Source organism: Vidua macroura, chromosome 13 (genome assembly GCF_024509145.1).
Source record: "Vidua macroura isolate BioBank_ID:100142 chromosome 13, ASM2450914v1, whole genome shotgun sequence".
Taxonomy (NCBI): Eukaryota; Metazoa; Chordata; class Aves; order Passeriformes; family Viduidae; genus Vidua; species Vidua macroura.
Window position 1 is genome coordinate 16779065 of NC_071583.1, and position 22889 is coordinate 16801953.

The 22889-nt window shown below is 40.0% G+C and overlaps 1 protein-coding gene across 1 annotated transcript in view; it reads left to right on the plus strand.

The window, feature by feature from the left end:
• DOCK3 (dedicator of cytokinesis 3) overlaps nt 1-22889 on the plus strand; it is a 183947-nt gene that overhangs the window by 78482 nt on the left and 82576 nt on the right. Inside the window, exons 10-12 of the mRNA XM_053989064.1 lie at nt 12767-12848; nt 17229-17289; nt 19291-19438. Of these exons, the coding sequence (XP_053845039.1) occupies nt 12767-12848; nt 17229-17289; nt 19291-19438 (291 nt within the window). The remainder of the gene's footprint in view (nt 1-12766; nt 12849-17228; nt 17290-19290; nt 19439-22889) is intronic.

Genomic DNA, 22889 nt, shown 5'->3' on the forward strand with positions numbered 1-22889 from the left:
GAGCAGACAAAGGATGACGGGGGGAGCTATGGACAGCAGGAATAACAACACTGTCATCAGAGGGGTCACACCTAGAGGTAAACACAAGGAAAAAGTTACTTCATTTTCAGTCTGACAGAAATATAAGTAATACTTCTAAGTAAGTAGAACTTGAAGGTTCAGATAAAAAAGGGATTAAAGTTTATTTGTCTGTTTTAAAGTATTTGGGATTTCTTTTTTTCTTGCATGCACAAGCCACTAGTCTAGCAACTTCGTGACTCATCTTTAATATCTCAGTTTGTTTGCTGAGTGGAAGTTACTAGAAAATTATGTGATAATTGATCTAGTTTGGATTCTAGCCAGTGATTATACCCCATTGTGAGATATACCTTGGGATGAATGATCATGGAGTGATTGAGTTCAGAGTAACATCAAGAAGGCAACAAAGAAAATGTTACTGTAAAGATGGTGAACTCAGTAAGGAAGGTGTCAAATAGATCAGGTAAATAGAGATAGGTAAACTGATATGGAGAAAAGACATTTGAGAGTTGTCTGTTTCTGAATGATACTGTTGAAGAGCACAAAAGCAAATTGTTTCAGCAGGAAGGAAAGATTAAATATATGGGGACAACAGAAAGTCTGTATCATGTTCTCTGGTGAAATGGAGTTGGAAATGTAGTATAAAAAAAGACAGATGAAATTGCACAAACAGGGATAGGAAGAGACAGAAACTTGTAGAAAAAAATACAAGTACCAAAGGGCATCAAGGACAAAAAACCAAAAGAATAATTCTATAATGCTTTACCAGCAAATAAGCATTTTTTACAAAATCAAGAAATAACTGAACAGATTAAAGGGGACATTAAGCCATGAGCAGATGTTTCCAAGATAGCTGGAGTATTTAATAGCTGTTTTGCCTCAATCTCCCTAAGAAGGTCAGCTGCAATCCGATGACAAATGTGAAAAGTTGTGGAACAAATAAACTACTTGTTAGCAATAAGAAGCTAACAAGATGGTAAGTAAAAGTCAACATAGATTTGTCAAGCACAAATCACATCAGAGCCAACTAATTTTGTTCTGTTATATGGGAATGCATCTCCTGCTTCAAACAGAAGAGAGGTATTAAACTTGATAGAATAAAGAGATAAAGTCTGGATGAAACTGCTCTAAAGGAGCTGGAAACTGGTAGACAAAAGGATGCAGAGTGTTATTTGTGCTAGAAGAATGCAACAAATCAGAGATATATTTACATTTCTTGACATTTTTAGCATGATTTTGGTGAGTGAAAATAAATTAAATCCAGTAAAGCAGTGTGGTTTAGATACCTAATATAATAACTCTGTTTTTCTAGGAAAATGCATGGAATTATGCATAGCTTAGAAAAATTACACATTCAGAAGTATGACAGCAGGATTTTTTTCTGAAAATAAGCTTGTTAAGTCCATTCCAACTGTCACAGAATCCCAGAATGGTTTGGGTTGGAAGGGACCTAAAAGTCCATCTCGTTCCACCCCCTGCCACGGGCAGGACACCTTCCACTGTCCCAGGCTGCTCCAAGCCCTGTGCAGCCTGGCCTTGGGCACTCCCAGGGATCCAGGGTTTCTCTGGGCAGCCTGGGACAGGGCCTCCCCACCCCCACAGGGGAGAATTTAATTCTGATATCTCATCCAAACCCACTCTCAGTGTAAAGCCATTCCCCCTTGTCATCTCACTCCAGCCCTTGTGAAGTGTCTCTCTCCATCTTTCCTGTAGACTCCCTTCAAGTTCTGGGAGGGGCACTTAGGCTACCCTGAAACCTTCGCTTTTCCAGGCTGAGCAATCCCAGTTCTCTCAGCCTTTTGAGTATGGAAAAGGATAAATAAATGCCCATCTTATTTTTTCTTTATAAAGTTTGTTTAAATGTGTATGTTTTTCATTCTGCCTGCATCTTCAACCAGTTACCCTATTTTACACACCACTGGGATTTAAAATTTTCTTGTCATGTAGAAATATCCTTAATTATGGAGAGTGAATAGAACAAAAGAGAAACTCTGATGTGATTGAATTTGAAGATCTGAGGGCCTAAGCAGTAATTATGCATGGGAGATGGTGTTGTGCATATTTCTGCTGGTAACTCCTCCACCTGCTTCCTCCTACTTACTGAGCCTTTGCCATTCCCATTATAGCAACGACCTCGTCGTGACTGGAGGATTGGGAGATGTGCTCAGTGCCTGTGGTGGTGTTGATGGGAGTGACTGAGGAAGTCCACGTGGGCATTTCTCATACAGAAAAGTGTTCAAACCCTTTGTTGAGAGACCAGGTGTTCTCTGCAGTGTCTGTTTAAAATATCTGCCATGTCTTTGGGGCGAGACAGGATTGTAAACACTGCAACATAGGCTAGGAGTTTGGTTGAGAAACATCTATTTCAGTGTTGAAATTTAAAAGCAGTAGCCAAAATGAGAAAAAATATAAGCTTGCTCTTTAAAGCTCTTGCTAATAGGTAATATAGAAAGATGTTTTTTGTGGAAAATGTTCTCAGTTTGTGGGTGGATGATGGGGAGAATGTGAGCAGTACAGTCTGTCCCAAGTCTTGTCTTAAGGATTTAGCACCATTGACAAAGCAGTTCTCAGGAGAGAAACATGGTTTGGAAATATAATTATGGACTGAAAAAACACCCTGGGTCTACAGCAGGATAGTTGGATTCAGCTGCTCAAAAGTCATCTGATATAAAATCATCTGCCCCTACTTTTCAAGGCTGAGTCAAATGTTCAGTGGCAAATGTTTGGCTGTTAGTACTGCTCTGCAGTGGGGTTTGGTGCTCTGCAGAGATAATGGAGATCATGATTACCTATTTGTAACTCGTCTTTGGATCTTGGATCATTTTCCAACCAAATTATTTTCTGTAATAAAACTCATCAGACAAACATGTAAATAGTTCAAAATACTAGAGGGATAAAAATATTAGAGAACATAGTTATCAATTTAAATGTATCCTTGTAAGCAAGTAAACTTCTGGGCCATGACCAGACTGGATTTGGTTTAACCAGTGTGTGAGTGTTAGAAGCTTTCTCAAGTTGCTACTCATTTGTATAACCTGGTCCTGTAGAAGTCCCGATACTGCACTTGAGTGGCCAGGGGAGGCTGTAAAAGGAAAATGTGCCAGTGTTTAGGTAGAGTAGAATGAAATGCAGCACTTGGAAACACTGGATTTAGAAATGATGAATTTGTAGGGAATTTGATTTTCACTCTTTCTGTAGTAGGAGTTTCTGAGACACAGTATCCCGGTTCAGACGTCAGAATACAAATCTGTACCAAGCTGCTGAAGGTTACCTTGACAAATTTGACAGGAATCCCTCACCTCTGTTTGTATTTGTTGATGGCCATTAGCTCCATGGTTCTCATCATCATTTAGTCTTTTTTGTTATCCTTTTTAACTGTCAATAGGAATGTATATCAACTGCTAAAAAATGTTAGCAGGAACAGTGTAGCTAAAATTACATTGTGCTTACACATGCCATCTTGAATAATTTTCCTGTAGCACTTGCTAATTGCAGACAATTACCACTCTCAGGAGCTTTCATTTCAAACACTGAGCCAACATGTGAAATGCAATGGCAAATTTCCCACAGGTCCTGTCCGAGAAGGGGTTTGAGTCCTCTCAAAGCTCTGATGTGCAGGATGAGCATCCTTAGTGCAGGAACACCTGTACAGAGCAGCCCTACCTGCCCAAGGCAGTAGAAATTGTACATGTTCTGGACACCAGATTCTGCTTGGGCAGAGGGAAGTTTGGCAGCTGGGAGTGGAGGGGGGGGCAGGTGAAATAAAAAAGAGTAAGACAGGCATTAATAAGGTCAGAAAAAGGAGAGAAGGGTCGCTGTGTAGATAAATATGGTTGAAGTTGAATAGCTGAAAGAGAAATTGTTAACTGACATGGAAGGATCCGCAGTAAGAACTGTGTCAAACCAGCCTGACTGCATTCTCTCCCAGGATATGGGACTGACCTGAAGATCCTTTTTCTGTATTGTTTCTCTCTCAAGTAATGGCTCTGGGAGCGCTGGGACAATGTGTGGGCATTTATCCTCAGTTAATTGCTTTAAAATATTATCATGTTCCTTTATTGCCAGTTGCTATGTAAGGAAGTAGAAAATTATATTTTACTTTTATCGTGCAATATATGCTAAATTTTCCTTTTGTTATGTTTTTAATAGCATAGCTATTTTAAAATAGAAAAGTTATCTCATTCACTGTCAGTATAATGATTTGTCTGCTGGGAAAAAATAACTTTGTATCACTCTGAATTATTTCTTTATTATTCAGAAAATTTTCTTAGGGATTAACCTTACCAACTAATGAGTTTTTTCTTCTGCTTAGTCATGAAAAAACCCATCTTTATATTTTTACCTCTTCTAGCAATCTGATCTGTTGGGATAGCTTATCCTCCATCAGCTCCTCCTGTACTTCAGTTTGTTGTGGCTTTAGTATTTCAAGGGGACTATTCTTCTGAGCTTTGTGCAATAGATAATTCATAGCAATAGTAATGGGAGCAGCACGACCTTTTCATCCTGCTGAAGGTGAACTTCCTCAAAAGCTAAGCAAGCATTAAGAAATATTGCTACCCACAGCAATGGCCTTGTTCTGGTCACTGCAGTGACCATGGAAAATCTGTGTGTCTCTGAAGTCTGCTGCAGACAGACAGCTGGAACAAAGAGCCTTTCTGGTAGAATACAGAACTTCTGAAAAACACAAGTTTTGTCATCACTGTAGACAAAACCTGTGGAGTATTTTATAAGGTTTTTTGATGGGTAGGTTTTTAGAAAAGGACACAGGAGAAGTGATGCATTTTCATTTTCTTTATTGGTTGCTTCAGCTGACTTTCATTCCCTGGATCTCTCTCTGGAATGTGCATTTGCTTGGTTTTCCTATTCTCTGTTTTGTTATTAGTGTATGCAAAAGAAACTGCTACTGTCTGGATTTGTATATGAAAGTTGCTGTAAGAGATGTAAGTGGTGTTATTAAATATGTTAATTATTTTCTATAAAATTACTATTTTTCCTAGTTCCTATGGACTTATTAATATGTAGCTATTCCAAAGCAGGAGCTTTTACAAATATCCATCTTATTTTGTATCTTTCACCCCACCATCCTCCTTCCCCCACAAGTGGGGGCTTTTTTTTTTTTTTGGTTGAAGATCAAGTATGACATACAAATAGGCAGGGATATTGAGTTTTCTACAGGTTATTTTGATTTTTCAGTTGTTAACAGGAAGAAATCAATGAGTTGCAAGCATTGGAACTTCCTCCCTTTTCCTGCTCAGGAGGAATTGACAATGTGCCGTGAACACACACAGCTGGAAGAAATTCTGCTCACTTGAGGGGCAGTGGGGAAATCTGTGTTGTTTAAATGTGTAAGTGAGCTCAGAGAAGGCACTTCCAAGTAATTTTCTGTCTGTAGGAAGGCTCAGTGGATGGAATCCTTTCATTGTGCCTGAGCTCTTTCTGTGGGAAAATTCCCCTCAAAAGCCAGGTCTGCGTTCCTGACAGAAATTGTCATGTGCAAAGCTCTTGTAGAGCAGGAATTAAATATGACAGCTGCTGTATCAGACCTCAGAACCATTAGCTTCTCCCAGGGTAGAGATGGTGATAAAATCCTTATTCTACAAAATACCTGTAATCCAAAATTAGCAGTCTTCCCTGCAAGTTTCCCTCACCTGCCACCTGGCAGGGTCAGTCCGCCTTGCCTTCCATTAGTTAAAATCACCATCACTGGGGAATCTCACTGACTGATGACTGAAGTCTTTCTCTCTCTTTTTTTTTTTTTTTTTTTTAATTGAAGCCTTTTCTAGTTGAGAGAATTCCTTTTAGGAGCAAAAATATGTACCTTTCATTATGGAAATAACAGAAAAATCCTCATGATGGTGTCAAATGTTCAAGTGTAGCAAAGTCATGAGAAGCCAAGGAGAATGTAATTGGTGCTTACCTCCCTTTCCCCTGCAAGCCTCAATAACGCTTTAACATTGTGGTGGTTTTCCCTTGAATGTGGCAAGAGAAATGACAGGTAGTTATTTTCACTATTTTCTGTTTCCATGGAAACCCAGTGTTTGCAGTAACAGTCTTACTGTAAGCTCTGTAATCCTCCCCTGGGGCTTCTCGCCAATGTGGTAATTTAATAATTCATGAGCATTAAGCCTGAATTTGCTGGGAAGCAAACTGTGTTGCTTGGAGCCGTTTTCTCAGGGCCAGATTCATTTCCCTCACAGATTCAGTGTTCTTTTCTCTAAGATGTCTTTATAAAATACACTCCATAAACCAAAGCAGTGTACTGTGCCTCAGTTTTTTGTGAAAGTGGGGTTATTGCAGAGCTACTGGATTAGACAGCTCAGGAAAGAACTCTCCTGCCTCCCCCAACAAAAGAAAAGGGGAAAAACCAAACACACTCTGTGAGCACTTGCCTGAAAAGGAAGATTGTTAAACTATCCATGAGTCACTGTTGAGACAGTGAGCAAACTGAGAGTTCAGCAGGGGTGATGCTCCTGTCTCCGGGGCTCGGCAGTGACCACTGTCGATGATGGATTGCTCAAACACTGCTGGCATCTGGGAGATGCTGTTGGTTTACACTGGAAGTGGGAATTGAGTTCTTCACAGACATCAGTCCATTCTGTACATATGCTCTGGCTTCCCGTCACACTCACACTGAGAATGGAGACTCATTCTGTGGAGCTCTGGGAGATTTTGTTATTAGGTCAGTCTTACAGCAGCTGTAAGGACCTAGATTTCTTCCCAAGAGGGTGAGCAAAAACTAGCTACTCTAAGAGATAATCATGATGAACAGAAAATAAACTTGAAAAGGTTTTTCAGAGGATATTCCTACTGCTTAAATAATCTTTCAAGAGTAAAACCAATTATTTTTCACAATGGGAAATTACTAAAATGTCGATATAGGTGCATGCTTTCTTCATGAACATGAGACCGTGCTCATGAAACAAAGTTCAGAAGGCCTAAAGTGAGACTTTTAGAAACTTTTTAGAAAGTTCCTACAGGGTGTTCTCAAAAGCATCAGGCTGCAGTGCTGTCCTGATGTGACCATTTCAGTCAGTGACTGTGGTAATGTTCTTGCAGTTGACAAACTCAAGAGATTTGAACACATTTCCAAATTCCAATTTCCAGTTTGGCCAATGGAATGAAAATAAAAGTATTTTTTTCTTGTGTGAAATTGTGCAAGCAAATATGAGAAGCCTTGTGTGGTTATCATTAACTGTATTGCAGGGTGCAGCACAAATGGAAAGCCAGGACAGTAGAGCCTGATTTTCTCTCAGCCTCCAAATAGGATGGTGGGGAGCAGCATTGCTTTCTGGCTAATGCTGCTCTCCTGGGGCTTTAAAACTTCTGCTCTGCTGGGTCAGTGCACTTCCTCTTTGATACGGGAACAGCTTCCCGAGTTAATCCATGCAAATATTAGCTTGACCAAACTGTATGGTTTTGAGACTGTAGTTCAGTTTTCTCTCCCCTTCCCATTCCCACCAAGCCCCAGGGTTCTCTTTCATGGTGTTTCTCTCTCAGCTTAATTCATGTTTTGAAACAAGCTCCTTTTTTTGCAGCTTTAAGAAAATGCTTTGATCCTATACCAGTAATTCCTCACATAATTCCATTCATCTGGTCAACATATTGTCCTTGTAGAGCTTGTACACACAGGGGCAGGAAGAATGCAGTGTTTGATGCACTTTTGAAGTAAACTTCCTGAAATGTGGTGTGCACAAGACTGGGATATTTTGAAGGGAATTGTTGGCAAGGTTTAATTGCCATAGAGTGCCCAGCTCATCCCAAGCTCTCTCCTGGGTGGCCTGTGTGGAGCTTGTTGTTGAGATTTATCTGGGACAAAATACAGTGCTTTTCCAGTAGCATCTTCAAATGTTTATGGTACTCATATGCCAGCTCAAATGTTAGTCTAGAATTATTGTCAGGCATGTTAGGGTTAACATTCTTTAAAGAAAAGACTAGAGATTTTTCAGGGAGGAAGGCAGAGGAGAAATGAAATACTATCATGCTTATAATTTATTTTTTAACCAGTAGGACTGAAGGGAGATGAACTGTCCTAGGCAAGTGTTGTAGCTTATTCCTGCAAACTTCTGCCTTCTGTGGCAGCATTTTCAGATTTTTGTTCCTGAGTTTGTATTTTGCATGCAGGCAAGGTTTTACATGATACTAAAAGTGTCAGAAAGAAACTTGAGGAAACACCAAGAGAAGATTAAAGTCTAAAATACAAGTTGTTATATGATCCTTTCCACTACCACATTACCCCTCCCCTTCCCTACGTGTGTCATGGACCAATACATATTTTTAAAATACCTGTCTTCTTTGAAGGGGTTGGCCACATGCTAAATTCTGAAAACCCAATTAAATACAGTTTTTGAGGAAGGACTGAGGTATTTTTAATATTGGGGGTTTTCAGTGTTCCCCTGGTTTTCTCTGGAAATGAGAAGCACTGAGGAGAATAAGAAAAATTAGGGAGCATTTGTATATTTGTACCTTTTCCCTGTCAGCGGCACATTGGAATGGAGAGGGTGAAGAAGGTTTTGTTTCTGGGAGAAATAGCTACTGGACCATTATTTAAGGCAAGGAAAGGGTATAAGATGTGAGGTTTCTGCCTAAGGAGATTGAAGCCCTAATGTGTTGCTGTCCCTGCTTCAGAAAACCAGTCTCCTATACTTTGTTATAGAATTATTTTTTTTAGTCAGTGTTCTTTATCATCAGTCTCCAATTCAAAAGAAAATTGGTCTGCAGCCTCTCTGCAGACCACAACTTGGGCATTATGCATTTATTTATCAATGCCGTACCTACATTCCCAAATTGATGCTCAGGATTTTTGTCTTGAAACACCCCCAGTAATGAAAGGTGCCCATGAATGAATGCAAGGGGCTCACCAGTCCAACCCAAGCTCTTTGCCAGCCCTTTCCTTTTGTTGTCATCTTCACACATTGTGCGAAGAACATCCCAAAGACCTCAACAACAAAAACTCCCTGGGGGCACTGTGCCACTCCTGCTCACCCAACAGTAAATTTTGTCCCTGTTTGCCCCCATTTTCATGCTGAAATGTAACATCCCAAACCAGTGATGGCTTCCTTCCTTTCTGCAGAATTCAGTATGGTTCTGTTTTTCAGTCACTTTGGGGAAGCCAAGAAGTGAGACACTACACTCCTTTCATTTTTCCTCCTTTTCAAGTGAACAAGAAGCTGTTTGGCTTTGCTTGTCAGAGCAGTGGTTCTTATATTTGAGTAGCTGTAGCAATTACTAATCATGAGAGTGATTGTAAACCCTGGCTTAGTGCTGCACAAGAGGTGGTTTCACTATGATGTGAATTAGCACAGGAGGAGATGCTGCAATTAGAGTAATTGGAGCTTACTTATAGCATATAGGAGGGAAAGGAATAAATAAGCTTTTGTTTAAGATACTGCTTCTGATGTGGTACATCTTGTGTCTGAGCTGAGCAGTCTAAAATGTTAATTTTTTTTCTCTGTTTTGATGCCTTTATCTCCAATTTTATGCAAATTAACTGATTTTAGTGTATATTCAGAATAGTTGAAAACTTTTATTGGGTTGTTGGTTTGGGTTGTGGGTGTTCTGTGGGTTCTTTTGGTTTTGGGCAGCAGTAGGATCTAGGAGTCAGATTGCATCTCAGTACCCTCCCATGTTTCATTTCCACCACATTTGGCAGTTATAACTACTGGGTTTTTAATTAATTTCCACATGGAGTTTATTCAGATTTGATATTTCAGTCTTACTAAACTGGACTTACTGTTGCCTAGATTTCAGTGCGTGTTCTTATCCTTGTGCAGAAGATAAACTTGAGGAAAAGACGCACTGGAGACTCAACTTTTTCCAAGGACGTAGCTCTTAAAGGAAGAAATTAAGATACTGAATTCCCATTAAGTTTCTTGACCCTAAATGTGTGTATTTTTGTCTAAAAACAGACCTGCAATGATAGATGAAGGCAGTGGATTTTCAGGTCATTGGAAACAGGGTTATTCTTCCAGATTTGCTTTGACATAGAAATAAATTTGCAATTGTAAAATGGGAAGCAGCTGACTAACTAGTTCATAATGTGGGTCACCAGTGTAAAAAAGGTTCCAGTCCTATTCCAGGGACCCTGACAGTATCAGCACCACTGAGACCTTAGTAGAATAATAACAGAACAGCAGAACAGTAATAAACTGTTCTTGATCAGTAGTGATATCAAAAATTAGAGGAATGCTGGACATGAGAAATAAACCCACAAGTTTAGGAGAAGTGATGTGCAAGGAAAAGAGGGAGAACTGGAGCTGGCTTGGTCCTTTGGGGTGGCCTCTTGGCACTGCTGCCCTGTCACTTTCTGCCTCCTGTCCTTGGATCTCCTTTGGCCAAATGCCTCTTCCTGTTCCACAGTTCTCGAATGCTGCAGTTGAGTCAAAGTTCCTTTAATTATTTATTCACACAAGCTCAAGAGCACTCAAGGGAGGACTGGAAATTAAGGAAAGGAATGTAAAGGCTGTTACTGCAGTGGTGCTGGAATAAGGGAACAGGTGATCAATAGGCAGATGAGAGAGGTGGTGGCTGCTTCATTTCTTGAAAAGCACTGGAATAGGGGGACAGGAACCAGATTTTCTCCATGGCTTTAACAAGGAAAAGATGAATTGCAAATTTTAAAAAATTTCCACTTATTAATGGAGGAAAACCTTGCAAGAGACCATCAAGTGAATCTCCAGAATATCTTTCTTTGGGTGCTTTAAAATCACACTAAGCAATCTTTTGTTAATGAATGAAATCCATACAGGCAGCTCAGCTCAAAGACTTGGCAGCCCATTCTCTGCCGTTGTCTGAGGGGCAGTCTGCACAGGATTTTGTGGCACACAGTATTGTCACATACTCAGCTCCTATATGAAAATTAAATGCTCATTAGAGCTGAAATTATAATAATAAAAAACCTAAAAAATCACTGTTTTGAAAGTTCAAGACTGCATCTTACTGGAAATTTAAAATACAGTATGTAACATTGATTTATGTGTTAGGTAGATAGAAGTAGCTGTGAAGATGTAACGTTGTTGTAATGTGACTGCCTGTGTAATATTGTGATGTTCTAGTATTGTCCTGCTCTCCACTAAACACATCACAAAACTACTGAAAGAATGGATTTCACCATGTCACTAAAGCACTTGGTAAAATATTCTTAACTTGCTGGTATCTCAAAAGAATCATCAAATATCTGTTTCTTATGGATTTCTTTGTGGCATTTCAGCAGTCTCTGAGGCTATAAGCATTGGTAGCAAATTAATTAAAATTATAACTGAATGGGGTTGTGGGATACATGGAGATTGGAGTAATAGTGAGTGACAGGGAGAGTGAAACTGGATTGCTGAGCATCATTTACTTACATAAATTATCATGCAAAGGTGTATAATGAGATGTATGGGTCATGCTCGAGATTTAAGGACCATTTCAACAAAAGTAATCATTCTGAAAATATATCAGTGTTTATAATGGACAGGTCATATGAACTCACAGCATAAAGCTGTGTGGAAGGGCCAAGAGGTGATGTCTGATAAATCACAGGCTGAGCAGGAGCTTGGCTTCACCTGTGTGGAACCCCCAGATGTGTGTGTATTTATGGTGCAGGTGCTCTCAGTACCAGACTGTTACAATCTTACAGCTTTAGAACTCTTCCTAAAATGCTGTTGAGAAATTTCACTGTGAGTTCTACAAAATTATTCCAGTACTTTTTCTTGGATTTTTTAAGAGTGTTAAATTGCTTATTTGTGTGTGGGGATATACTGCTATTCCTGCCCTGCAAGAAACAAGTTTCTCTAAAGGGCTCTTTAATGCAGAAGGGTGACAAAAAGCAGTGGCTGTGCACTGAAATCAGGCATTTCCCATGGTCCATGTGCTTTAACAGCAGGGATGAGTGGCCCTTGGAGCAAGCTGCCAACGGAGGTAGTGTGGACACTGTGCTTTCATTTTCTTCAGGCCAATGGTGGATAATATGCTGGCAGATGTATAAAATGAAGGTTATTGGAGTTGATGCAGTTGTACTGGATAGGATTGAAAGGATCTGTGATTATTGGAAGATTTAATAATGTGCTCTCTCTTTATTTCTGTGATAATCAAGGGAAAAAACTGTAGTCAATACTTAGGGGGTTGTTGCACACTAGGGAAAAAATTGCTCATCAAACTTACTTTTACACATAAATTCTCTGTCTTAAGAAGTAATACGAATTTCCATGTCTTACCATGCATTGAGAGTATTGTTCATTTTTTAGTATGGCTAAATGTGCTGGTTTTATTCATCAAAGGGCTGCTTAATTTGATTGGTAAGAGTTATATCAATTGAACCTTAATGTATTTGAATTAGTGTCTTGCTTCTAGAAATGCTCTATCTTGAAGGAGATTGCTTAATTGGTATTCTTGTAACTTTTAGTGTTGAGTGGATTTTAATGAACTCAGATTTACCAAAGGCAGTGTACCCCTCAGTAAGTTTGTCTTAGCCTTTGCCTGGAGGAGTTGTAATGTGTACAGGTTCTGTGCTTCTTATGTTCACATTATTTTAATGTTATTGCATCATGAATATGCATCAACACAATGTTTTCACATGCAGACTACTTACTATTAGAAATCTGTGCTATTCCATGTAATTTTCTATAGACCAGTGAATACTGTTTTATAGACTTTGGAATTATAGCAACAGTGCATCTTTTTTTAATGAAACCCAAATCTACCTGTATTTTTTCTGTTGAAGTATGTACAGGAAAAGCTGATTGTTTTTTTACCATTGTTTGTTTTTCAGTGAGAGGTTCATGGTGAGGTTAAACAAGAACGGAGGCCCCAGGAATCCGGAGAAGATCGATCGAATGTGTGCACTTTTCACAGTACGTGTCTGTTCCCTTTCTTCTCCCCTCACAGGAGTGGGGCTGGAGGTTTCCTGAGGGGACACCCAGTTCTTCTTCTCTTCCTCTCCAATATAATCAGTAGAAGAGAAATAATTTTTGTTATGATTTTGACTAAATGTTAACATAGAAAGGGAAGGTACTGCTAAATTATTTTTATGGCTAAGTGAATATTCTGAAGTACTTGCATTTGTTCCTGCAGATAGTGTGAAATTTTGAATATTTTCATTGGATATGCTGTGCTCTTTGACAACAGAGCATAGGAAAAGGCTGTGATGGCCTGAACATGAAACAAGGCACTTTTTTCTGAATGAAAATCAGACAAGTGTTTTCCCTTGTCCTGTCCCTATGTGCCCTTGTCAGAAGTCACTTCTGCGCTGGTATTCAGTTGTGTTTAAAATTCCCTCAGAATCAGGTGTCAGACCATCATTTTTTCTGCTACTTCTTCTCAGAAAGAATATGAAAATCTAGAGGCACTGAAACTTAACAGCTCCTCACAGAATAACTGTAAGGAATCTCAGATCCCAAGTGTGATAAACACCTTCCATCGTGACTCACCTTTAGTTAGTGCACATGCTGGAAGCTCTGTAGCAGAAGTATTTTTACCTTCAGTGAAAAAGAAAAATGGTAGAGCTTTGGTTCTGGCAATGACACTCTCTGGGGTCAGGCAGGGCTGGACACTGAACCAGCCATGGTCCCCAGCACTGTTCCCTTCTCTCCATTACGAAGGCAGCAGAATTCCTCCTCTTAGGGAACAGAATAGATCTGGGTGTAAGGATGCTCTGTTGTGTCTCCATCTGGATCTGAGAGATGCAGTCCAAAAGTAGCACTGACCTGGATGCTGACATCAGTAGCAATTCTGGTTGTGGTACCATCAGTGAGGTGCTGCCAGCTGAATAAACATCAGCAAGGTGACAGTGTCACCCCAGATATGGTAACTCAAAGCCAGAGTCTGGCCCTGCTGAGAGAAGGTGGGCAGGGGTTAAGGTTCAGCACTGGTGTCTGAGTCAGGCAGGAGTGAAAGGCAGGAGAGCGCAGCTTTGGGAGTGCCCTATAGGAATATTCCCAAAAGGCAGCACAGTATCAACTTTGGCACTCTCTGGGCTCTGGGGTTCATCAATTTGGACATCCAACTTCCCCACCCTCACCCATGGCACACGACTTGGGGTCATGGAATGAGTGTCCTATTTGTCTCTTTGTGGTGAACAGTGTAAAACAGTTTTTCTCTGGTAATCTGCAAACCAGCCTTTACACCATTTAAAAAATAATGATAAAGTACAGCCAGGTCCATAACAGTGCCAGGAGAGACCTGCTGCATATTCTGAGTAGGGCCAGTGTATTCCAAGAGCAGCCAGCCCTGGGATTGCAAGCTTTTGCCAGTGCAGCTCAAATCCTGACCAGAGATACCTCCTGAGCTCCCTTTCCTATTACTGTTAAAAAATACCAAAGCTGCTGCAGTCTCAGCTCTTCAGAGTGCTCAGACTCCATCACTGGCTGGTGGAGGTACTTAGACTCTCACTCATCTGCTATAGAATGTGTATTCTACATAACAGGAATTATAATGAATGTGTACTCTATGTAACAGGAATTATAATTGGAAAAATTATCTGTGCAAAAGATCTTACACTTCTAAAACAGTATTTTTCATCAAAGTGTTCAAAACACTATCCAAAGTGTGTAGTAAAAGAGCAATAAATATTTGCTTTTTTGAATAACCATTTTATCTGCAGTGGTTCTATCTTATCATAATTTCTTAATTTTGAAATGCTTCTAAGATAAGATAGTTCTGTGATTTTCAGTCTTCTCCCAAGCTCATGTTCATCTTGACTTTAAATCTATTTATTTCCTTGCCCTCCCTCACCACACCACAGTGTCTTTGTAAAACTCTCATCTTTCCCCAAGGCAAGCAGCCCAAATCTGAGATGATTCAAGGGATCCCTGTCTTTTCCTGCTGTCTCTGTTACTTCTAAGGGTTCAGCTGTCTCCTTGTGTAAGATATCAAAATTACCCAGGCTTGGGTTTTACGTCTGCTGTCATATCATAGCAAAGGTGAGAAACTGCTTGCTCTGGAGACGAAAGCTCACTGAAGCAAACCTCAGCCTGTGCACATGTTAGAAACATTCCTGGGTCTGAATTAAAATGTAACTGCACTGTATAAGGTTGTTATTTTTGTTATTCTCTGTGGCCTATGATGTTGGCAGCTGAATTAAATAACTTATTACTGGCAGACAGGTATCCTTGATTCCAGTGGTTTGGGGGTTGTTTGATGGTGTTTGGGTTTTTTAACACAAAAGCAGACCTTTCTAAAAACCAGCATTGTAAAGAACTAACTATTGTTGTAAAGTAACTCTCTTCCATACCCAATATAGGTAGGAAAATTTAGGGGCAATTTTCTAAAAAGCCATTCCATTAGAATTATAATGAAATTATGTTGTGTATCAGTCAATATAATTTAGGAAGCTCAGAAGGATGTGGGAGATACCCACCCTGTAGATGCAGTCCTAAGAATAACCAGTAAATGTGTTTTATCCTCTCCTGGTCCTAGGAGATGTACATGGATTCTCTGCAGAGGAATTATCTGAAAACTTCCTCATAGGGGTTGGGGCTTTTGATTGTTTGGTCCATGTCATAGTAAAAATTTCTTGCCTTGTAAAAAGCCTGTGCTGTACAAACTGAAATGCAAGGCCATCTGGGCCCACATTTTTTGTCTTTTGCCTGTGACACTATATTTGTGAAATTGGAAAAGCAGCTAAAGTGTGAACCCATCAATATGTTCATGCCCTGCCGTTTTCTGGTGTTTTGACAGCTGCCCTTTGAAAAAATAGTTCTTTAAATTGCTGTTAATTAGAACTGGTAATCTGATGGTATAATAAAATTCCCCCTGTCAAAGCACAGGAATCTATTGCTCTCTAGAGCATTAAGTATTACCTCCAAGTTTTTTTGCTTTTTGAAATGTCTTGTCAGGCATTTCTGAGCTTAAAACTATGTCAAATCCCTTTTAGTGTGGAACTTCATGTCTCCAAGACATGCAAGATAAAGGCTACCATATGTTACCCTGGTATGTTGGGTGATGGAGAAAGCCTAGAAAGTGTTTTCCCTTCTTGGTGCAGCAGTGCATGTTGCTCAAAATCGAGCCTGAGGAGGAAATGCTAAGGATGGTTTATGTAGTTTCGTTTCTGACTCTGGAGAGCCAGATCTGCTGGTTAGCAGCATCCCAAAGAGTGGCTCTGCAGCTCCCTGCATATTCTGCCCTGGGAAATACAGAGCTGCTTTTAGAGAGCAAGGAGGTACAGCCATGAATTTATTACTTGCCTGCTGTAATTCAGCAATGTAGCAGAATTGGGAAGGGATTGAAACTTCTCCTTAGGATGAATTCCCTTTATGCCTAGTTCTGAGTCACTGTGCCAGCTTTTTTTGTGCTGTGTGGCACCGTAGTCTGGAGTTGCATTGCCATCAAAATCTCACTGGTTAAGGTCTGGATTGTCAAGTCACATGAGAGATAAATTCCCTGTCTGATTTAAGGTTCATGTTTTAGCTTTCACCAAAATGCAGGTTTTAATTCTAAATTGGTTCAGATTAGGGATGACAGATTTTAGATGTTCGCAGTTTAAATTTCTTCCTCTTTTTATATAAAAATAGCATTATTTCCTTTTACAGCAGTTATAATACCATGTAGTTGAGGAGCTTTTTAAAGAAAACCAAGAGATTTTATCTGAATCACAGACTGTTGCAGTTAATTTTTGTGTAAGTAGTACCTGACAGTGAGATGACAGCACTCAGTAGAGAAAGAGGCAGCAGCTGTTGCTGTAGAGCACAAGGAGCCTTTTTGCATCACTCTAAAACAGGGATGAACATTCTTTCAGTACACAGTATCTGTTTAAAGTCTTGTCTGGGAGGTGAGTGGCATAGGGAAAACTGGTTTTTAGGAAGAAATGTTTCTTAGACCTTTCCTGTAAAAAAAAAAAAAAGCAGGAAGAATGTCTCAGAAGTTGCTGGTTTTTTATGAAGTTATCAGTGAAAAGTACAACATACCAAGAAAATTGCAATTAAGGTGGCTTCTGACATATGAATGCAAAATGCTGCAGTAATGAGTTATTGAAAAGTATCCTATGTGTATTTTCTTAGTTTATTTCTTTATTTTTAAATTTTTCTCAGAGTCATAACATTTATTTGTCTTCATTAACTTCAAGTTTCCTTTTGCTCTTCTGTAGGTTCTCCTTTTCCTGTTGTTTGGTTGTTCTTGAAGCTCATTTTTAAAAATCTTGGCCTGCTTTTCTGTAACATGTGATTTCAGAGGTTTCATCCACATTTATAGTTGCAGGCACTTATGCTGGAATGTCTCTGTTTTTTCTAATCTTTCAGGATCTCAGCAGCAAGGACATGAAGAGGGATTTGTACATAGTTGCCCATGTAATCCGAATAGGTACAGTATGATTTAGTGCTTGAAATATATGTAATAAACACAGATCTTAGAGTATTTTTAAATGTCTGTTTTAATTAGCTGACTTTATAATGATTTATACATTTAGAAAACTCAGTCATAGACTGATTGACATTCAGACCATATGGAGCTAAGTGTTAGAAAGTTACTGATGACTGTTTAACAGAGATTTTGTTTTTCTGAGTCTGAAACAGAATTTTTGATTAAACACCACATCTACAGGAGAGGGACAAAGTAAAAAGGCTTTTTGTTTAATGTTTAAAAATTTCAAGTGAGATCTTTTTACTGGTGCTATAGCTGGGTTACAGGGCAGGACATCAGCATGTCTGACCTTCCACATTGACTAAATCAGAGGCTGTTAGACAAATATATGTCAAGATTTGTTTGCTGCTGTAGGAGTCTGTGGTGCAAGTACATATTTTACTTGTGTTAAGTATAATTTATTTTAAATATTAGGCCTAAAATGTTAATAGTGTAGGAGTAGCAGAGACAGTTACCTCAGCTGTGTTTTTGTAAAGTCAGAAGTGCCATTTGTGTGTTTCAGGTGACTGAAGAATGGCCAGGCAGTGTTTGCAAGGAAAGGGCTTTTAAGCCTGTTGCCAGCCCAGTCACTGCTCACACCCATTACCAGCCACAGGCACCTTTTCTGAAGTACAGCAGCTCTAAACAGAGCTTTGTGTGTTGTGCTGGGAATGGCAGTGTGCCTTCAGAGCCACGAATGTGTCAGAGAGGTCGGGGTTTCATTATCTGACTCCCCGTGTCATAAGAGCCTACACGTCAGAATTGCTCTAGCACTTGAGGTGATAAATGGAGTCTGTAGAAAGATGCTGTATTAACCTTGATGCAAGGGCTGGACAAATTATTATGTGCAATGTTACAAAGTTCACTTTGATTATCACAGTGATTTTTCTGGCCTTGGCATATTTTGCTCTATTTAAAAACTGCCTCAGTAATAGGACGTTAATCACTGAGCAGCTTTGTACCTCAGAATTCTCCTTCCTGTTCTCCAAGGAGCCATCCAAACATGATAAACAACCAATATATAATGTTACATGTATTATATACAATATATAATACATTTCCTTTAAGAAGTTGAATAAAATGAGAATTTGTGCAAACAGTGCACTCTAAGGAAGGAGCGCAGTGAATCCCTGGGTGGGTCAGACTGATGAGTACAGCCATATTCTTGGCTCATCCACAGAGGATTTGGAGTCAGCCCAGCTGGATGCAAATATGTGTCATGGAGCTGCAAATCAAAGCTGGCCAGACATGATGCTTTTCACTTTGCCCTTGGCTGTTTTTTGCTGAGTGAGGTGTAGGTTTAAATGGACCTCTGGGTTTGAAAAGTTTGAGTGAAAAGCTGTGGTGGGTTGACACCAGGTGCCCTCCAAGCCTCTCTGTCACTCTCCTCATCAGTGGGCTGGGGAGTAAATAAGATGGAAGAGAATTCATGGGTGAAGATAAAGGCAGTCTGATAAAGCAAAGGCCATGAGCAGAAGCAAAGAAAAGCAAAAGATTCATTCCCTACTTTCCATCAACCATCAATGTCCAGTCACTTCCCACAAAGCCAGGCTTCAGTCTGTATAAAGCCAAACCTTGCAGTGACCAGTGTCCTCACTCCTCCTTTCCCTTGTGTTGCTGAGCAGATGTCACATGGTTTGGGACATGCCTTGGCCAGTGGGTCAGCTGTCCTGGCTGTGTGTCCTCCCAGACCTGCCCCCCAGGCTCCTGGAGAGGAGGATGTTGCAGGGCCAGCCCTGGTGCTGTGCCAGTCCTGCCAAGCATCCCTGGGCTGTCACCAGCACCTCCCTGAGCACCAGCACAGCCCAGCACGTGGGGCTGGGGCAAAACCAACTCCAGCTCCTCCAGAGCAGGCAGGAGTGTCACCTGCAGCCTGGAGCTGAAAGTCCTGGGTGTGATGAGCACAGCAGGCAGGATGTGGCTGTGTGTCCATCCCTGATGTTTGTGTTTCCCTCCTTTCAGGCCGCATGTTGCTCAATGACTCCAAGAAAGGGCCCCCCCATCTGCACTACCGGCGCCCCTACGGCTGTGCCGTGCTCAGCATCATGGACGTGCTCCAGTCCATCTCGGAAATCAAGGAGGAAAAGGACTTTGTGCTCAAAGTTTACACGTGAGTAACTCCTAGAAGGAAGTTTTTTGCTTCTTTAATATTCCAGCAGCTCATAGAAACTAATTAATATTATCCACAGATGTTTCAGGTGTGTGAAATGCTTCAGAAGTTATTGAATATTGCTCAAATCTGTGTGACTTGCAAAGCTGCTCTTTTATTAATGTGAATTATTTAAAATCTGCTGAGCTCAAACCCAAAGAAATGTGCTGCATTTCATCTGATGAAGGGAATAATAACTCATGCCTCATCTGCTATTCCTTACCACTCATACTAACCAACAAAAGAAGTAGAAAACAACCAAAGCCAACAGTGTGTGACCAAAATTCTCAAAACAATTCAACATTTTTTGAGCAGGAATCTATCTTCAGTTATTTGTGATTTTGAACTTTGAACTAACATTCTTATTATGAAATGTGGTCTCACAGTTGTAATAAAGAGGCCACAGACAAACTGTCTGGAGACTGCAGGGAATATTTAAATCCCTTGTCAGTGAGGATAGATACTGGCAAGATCTGCTTTGCAGATGGGCTGAGGCACAGCTGACACTGTTTTGTGGTCTGTGGCCACTATTGAGGGTAATAAAATAATTTGGTGGGTGATGGAACTTTGTCATTCTTTGAGAAGTGCATTCAGCAGCAGAAAATGTGACCTTCAAGGAAAACTAAATGAAAAAATGTCTTTTACTGTTCACTGAAGATTATTGAATGTCTCTTCATACATTAGAAATCTCTTAAGTCCAAACAAAAGTCTCTCAGAGTCAGCTTTTTCATTCTTTTGCCAAAAGTTATGAAAAGTGTAGCAAAAATGTCAAATTATAGGAAAGAAAATGGTCATCTTTCTTCTCTCTGTCAGTAGAATCTGGCCAGTCTTGGCCTTTTGTCACATTCAGTTTCAGCTTATCTCAGAGCAGTGGGTTTTGGGTAGATAGTTCTATTGGCTTTGTAGATATGGTGTTAATGTATTGCAATTGCAACATTTTGAATGTTTACAGAAATTGAACATTCTGATTATTAGATTTCTGTTTTGTTGCCCATTTAATGCTTCTATAGTTTCTGAAAAATTGAGCAAGAAAAACTTGTTGAAACACTGGGCTTTGTCAGTGACAAGTGGAGTCACACAGCCCTTTAGAGCAACCCAAAGTCTTGGTACAGTGATGGAATGAAAATCACAGGATACAGAGCTTCCCTTTTCTTCCTGCTGATCTGCAGTGTTCTGGTAATGTGGATTCTCTTCACAGCACCCAGAGCACCAACAGTTTCTGCCCAAATTCCTCAGCAGATTTGCACCAGTTGCTCCTCATGTGGGGAGGGACAGCCCCTGGCTGAATTCAGCTCTGTAATCAGATGTTTGTGCTTCTTTATCACTATTATCACTCGCCTGGGCTGCTGTAAGGCTTGTACATCATTCTTTTATGTTGCTGCTGTTTGCAGTGTTCTGTGTAAACCTCCAGCAGAAATATTCAGGAGGGAACATGGATATATCTGAGGGGCACCAGCTCATTCCCTTTGCAGCTTTGATAGCTGTTGGTCTTTCATGACAGAGTTGTCACAGGTTTGCCTCGTGCATCTTCTCTTTGCACGTTCCTTTAGCTCACCTGCCTTTTCCTGTTTGTTGGCTACATTTGAAATGACAGGGTTTTGTCCTTTGGAAGTTTAAAGTTGAATATGAGTGCTTTAACAGCCCCAAACTGATTTTCTTACCTGCTGCTCTCATTTTGATTACTGTTAAAATGCCTCAGGCCAACTCCAAAACATCATAAAGATGAAGTAAGGAGAGAGGTGTATTTGTATTTTTCAAGGAGCAGTAAAAAGCATTCCTACACATATACACTATGTGGCTAAAGCTTACAGCTGCCACAAATGAGACAGCTAGAAAAGCCTTTTCACAGGGAGAAGCTGGAAAAAAATTGAAAGACTGAAAACCTAACAAAGACTGAAACAAATACATGGTCTGTAAATGGAGACTTCTGTTGAAATCCACAAGGGAATGAGTATGGGAGGGGAAAAAAATCAATTTACTTCACCAGTCTTCCTCAGCTTGCCTTATTATTGTTAAAGATTTATGTCTAAAAAATATTTTTTCTCACAATTGAGATTTTTCTCTTTGTTAATCCCACATGTTAAAATCTCCCTAAGAGGATAGAGTACCACAGCTGTAGTTATAAGCTCATTATGCAAAAGCATAAAGGTTTACTTTTATTATTCTTTTTAATATATATGTAAAATAATTTAAAAGCGAGATGGAAGTTAAATTCTCAGTCCATTTTTACTGAAATGACTTAATATTTTATATTAATTTTTATCTTTAATGAAATTTTTTGCTCATTGAACATTACTCTTTTTGTTCATTTTACAATTCCCTTGAAAACTTCATGCATTTCTTTTCCATACTCACTTTTTCTGGGCTTTTTTTTTCTGTCCTATTTTCTTTCAATTTTTTTCCCCTTTCTCCAGCCCTAGATCTTTAAATTCTTACCCATTAATGCCTGAATGCCTTTCCCTTTTGCTGTTCCATTGTTGCTATTTGCCCAGCTGGACAAGAGCTCACATCCCATTGCTGTCCCCAGCTGCTGACACCGGGGGCTGCTGTGGGATGGAAAACATTCCAACTGTGCATTTGCTGCTCAACCAGCCAGCCTCAAAGGTGAAGGATGGCTCAGGACTGAATTGTTATTTAAAGGAGAAATGGATTCTTTTATATACTTGGTATTTGGACAAGTAAAATGTGAGCACAGTAAGACACATTCCAAGTGTTTCCAGGCCAGCCTGTAAAGCTGGGAGATCTTCCTTCCTGGCACCCAGGAAATGCAAAGTGCAGCTTCCACTGGCACTTGGTACAAACTGGCTTTAAGTTGATTTTGGGGTAACTTAGTTGCAGGTTAATTTGCAGGCATAAGTCATTGGAGGCTAAAACCTATTTTAACTTGCACTCCATAGGCTGGTACAGCAACTAAAAAATCACCTCAGGTTAGACATTTGTTTGTAACTGTGAGGAGGGAGAATGGTATAGAGTTTGTGCTACAGGTTCTCTCTCTACTTTTAGGAGAATATTATGTGGAGTAGGATAAATGACTCCTAATGTGTTGACAATGTGAAGATAATTTTTATTTTTTCTTGATGAATGAGCTGAATTAGCGCACAACACCACAATTATTGGCAGGGCGTTTGTGCTGCCCATTAATGCCTTAGCTCTGTTGTGTTTTGGTTTTGAGGGATTGTTTTGGGAAGTACAATTTACTGTCCTGTGAAGTTCTGCTAGGTCACTTCATGCTATCTGCCTTGTGTGACTGTGTGGAACTGGTGTCTCCTCCCAGAAGGGACATAGTACTTACAGGAGGTGGGCAGTAGAGCAAGTGAAATGTTCTGTGTATTTCATTTGTTCCAAGTTGTCTCTGTGCCTTTTGCCGTTCTAAGAACATTTGGGGGTGTCAGTAATTTTGCCATCACAGGCT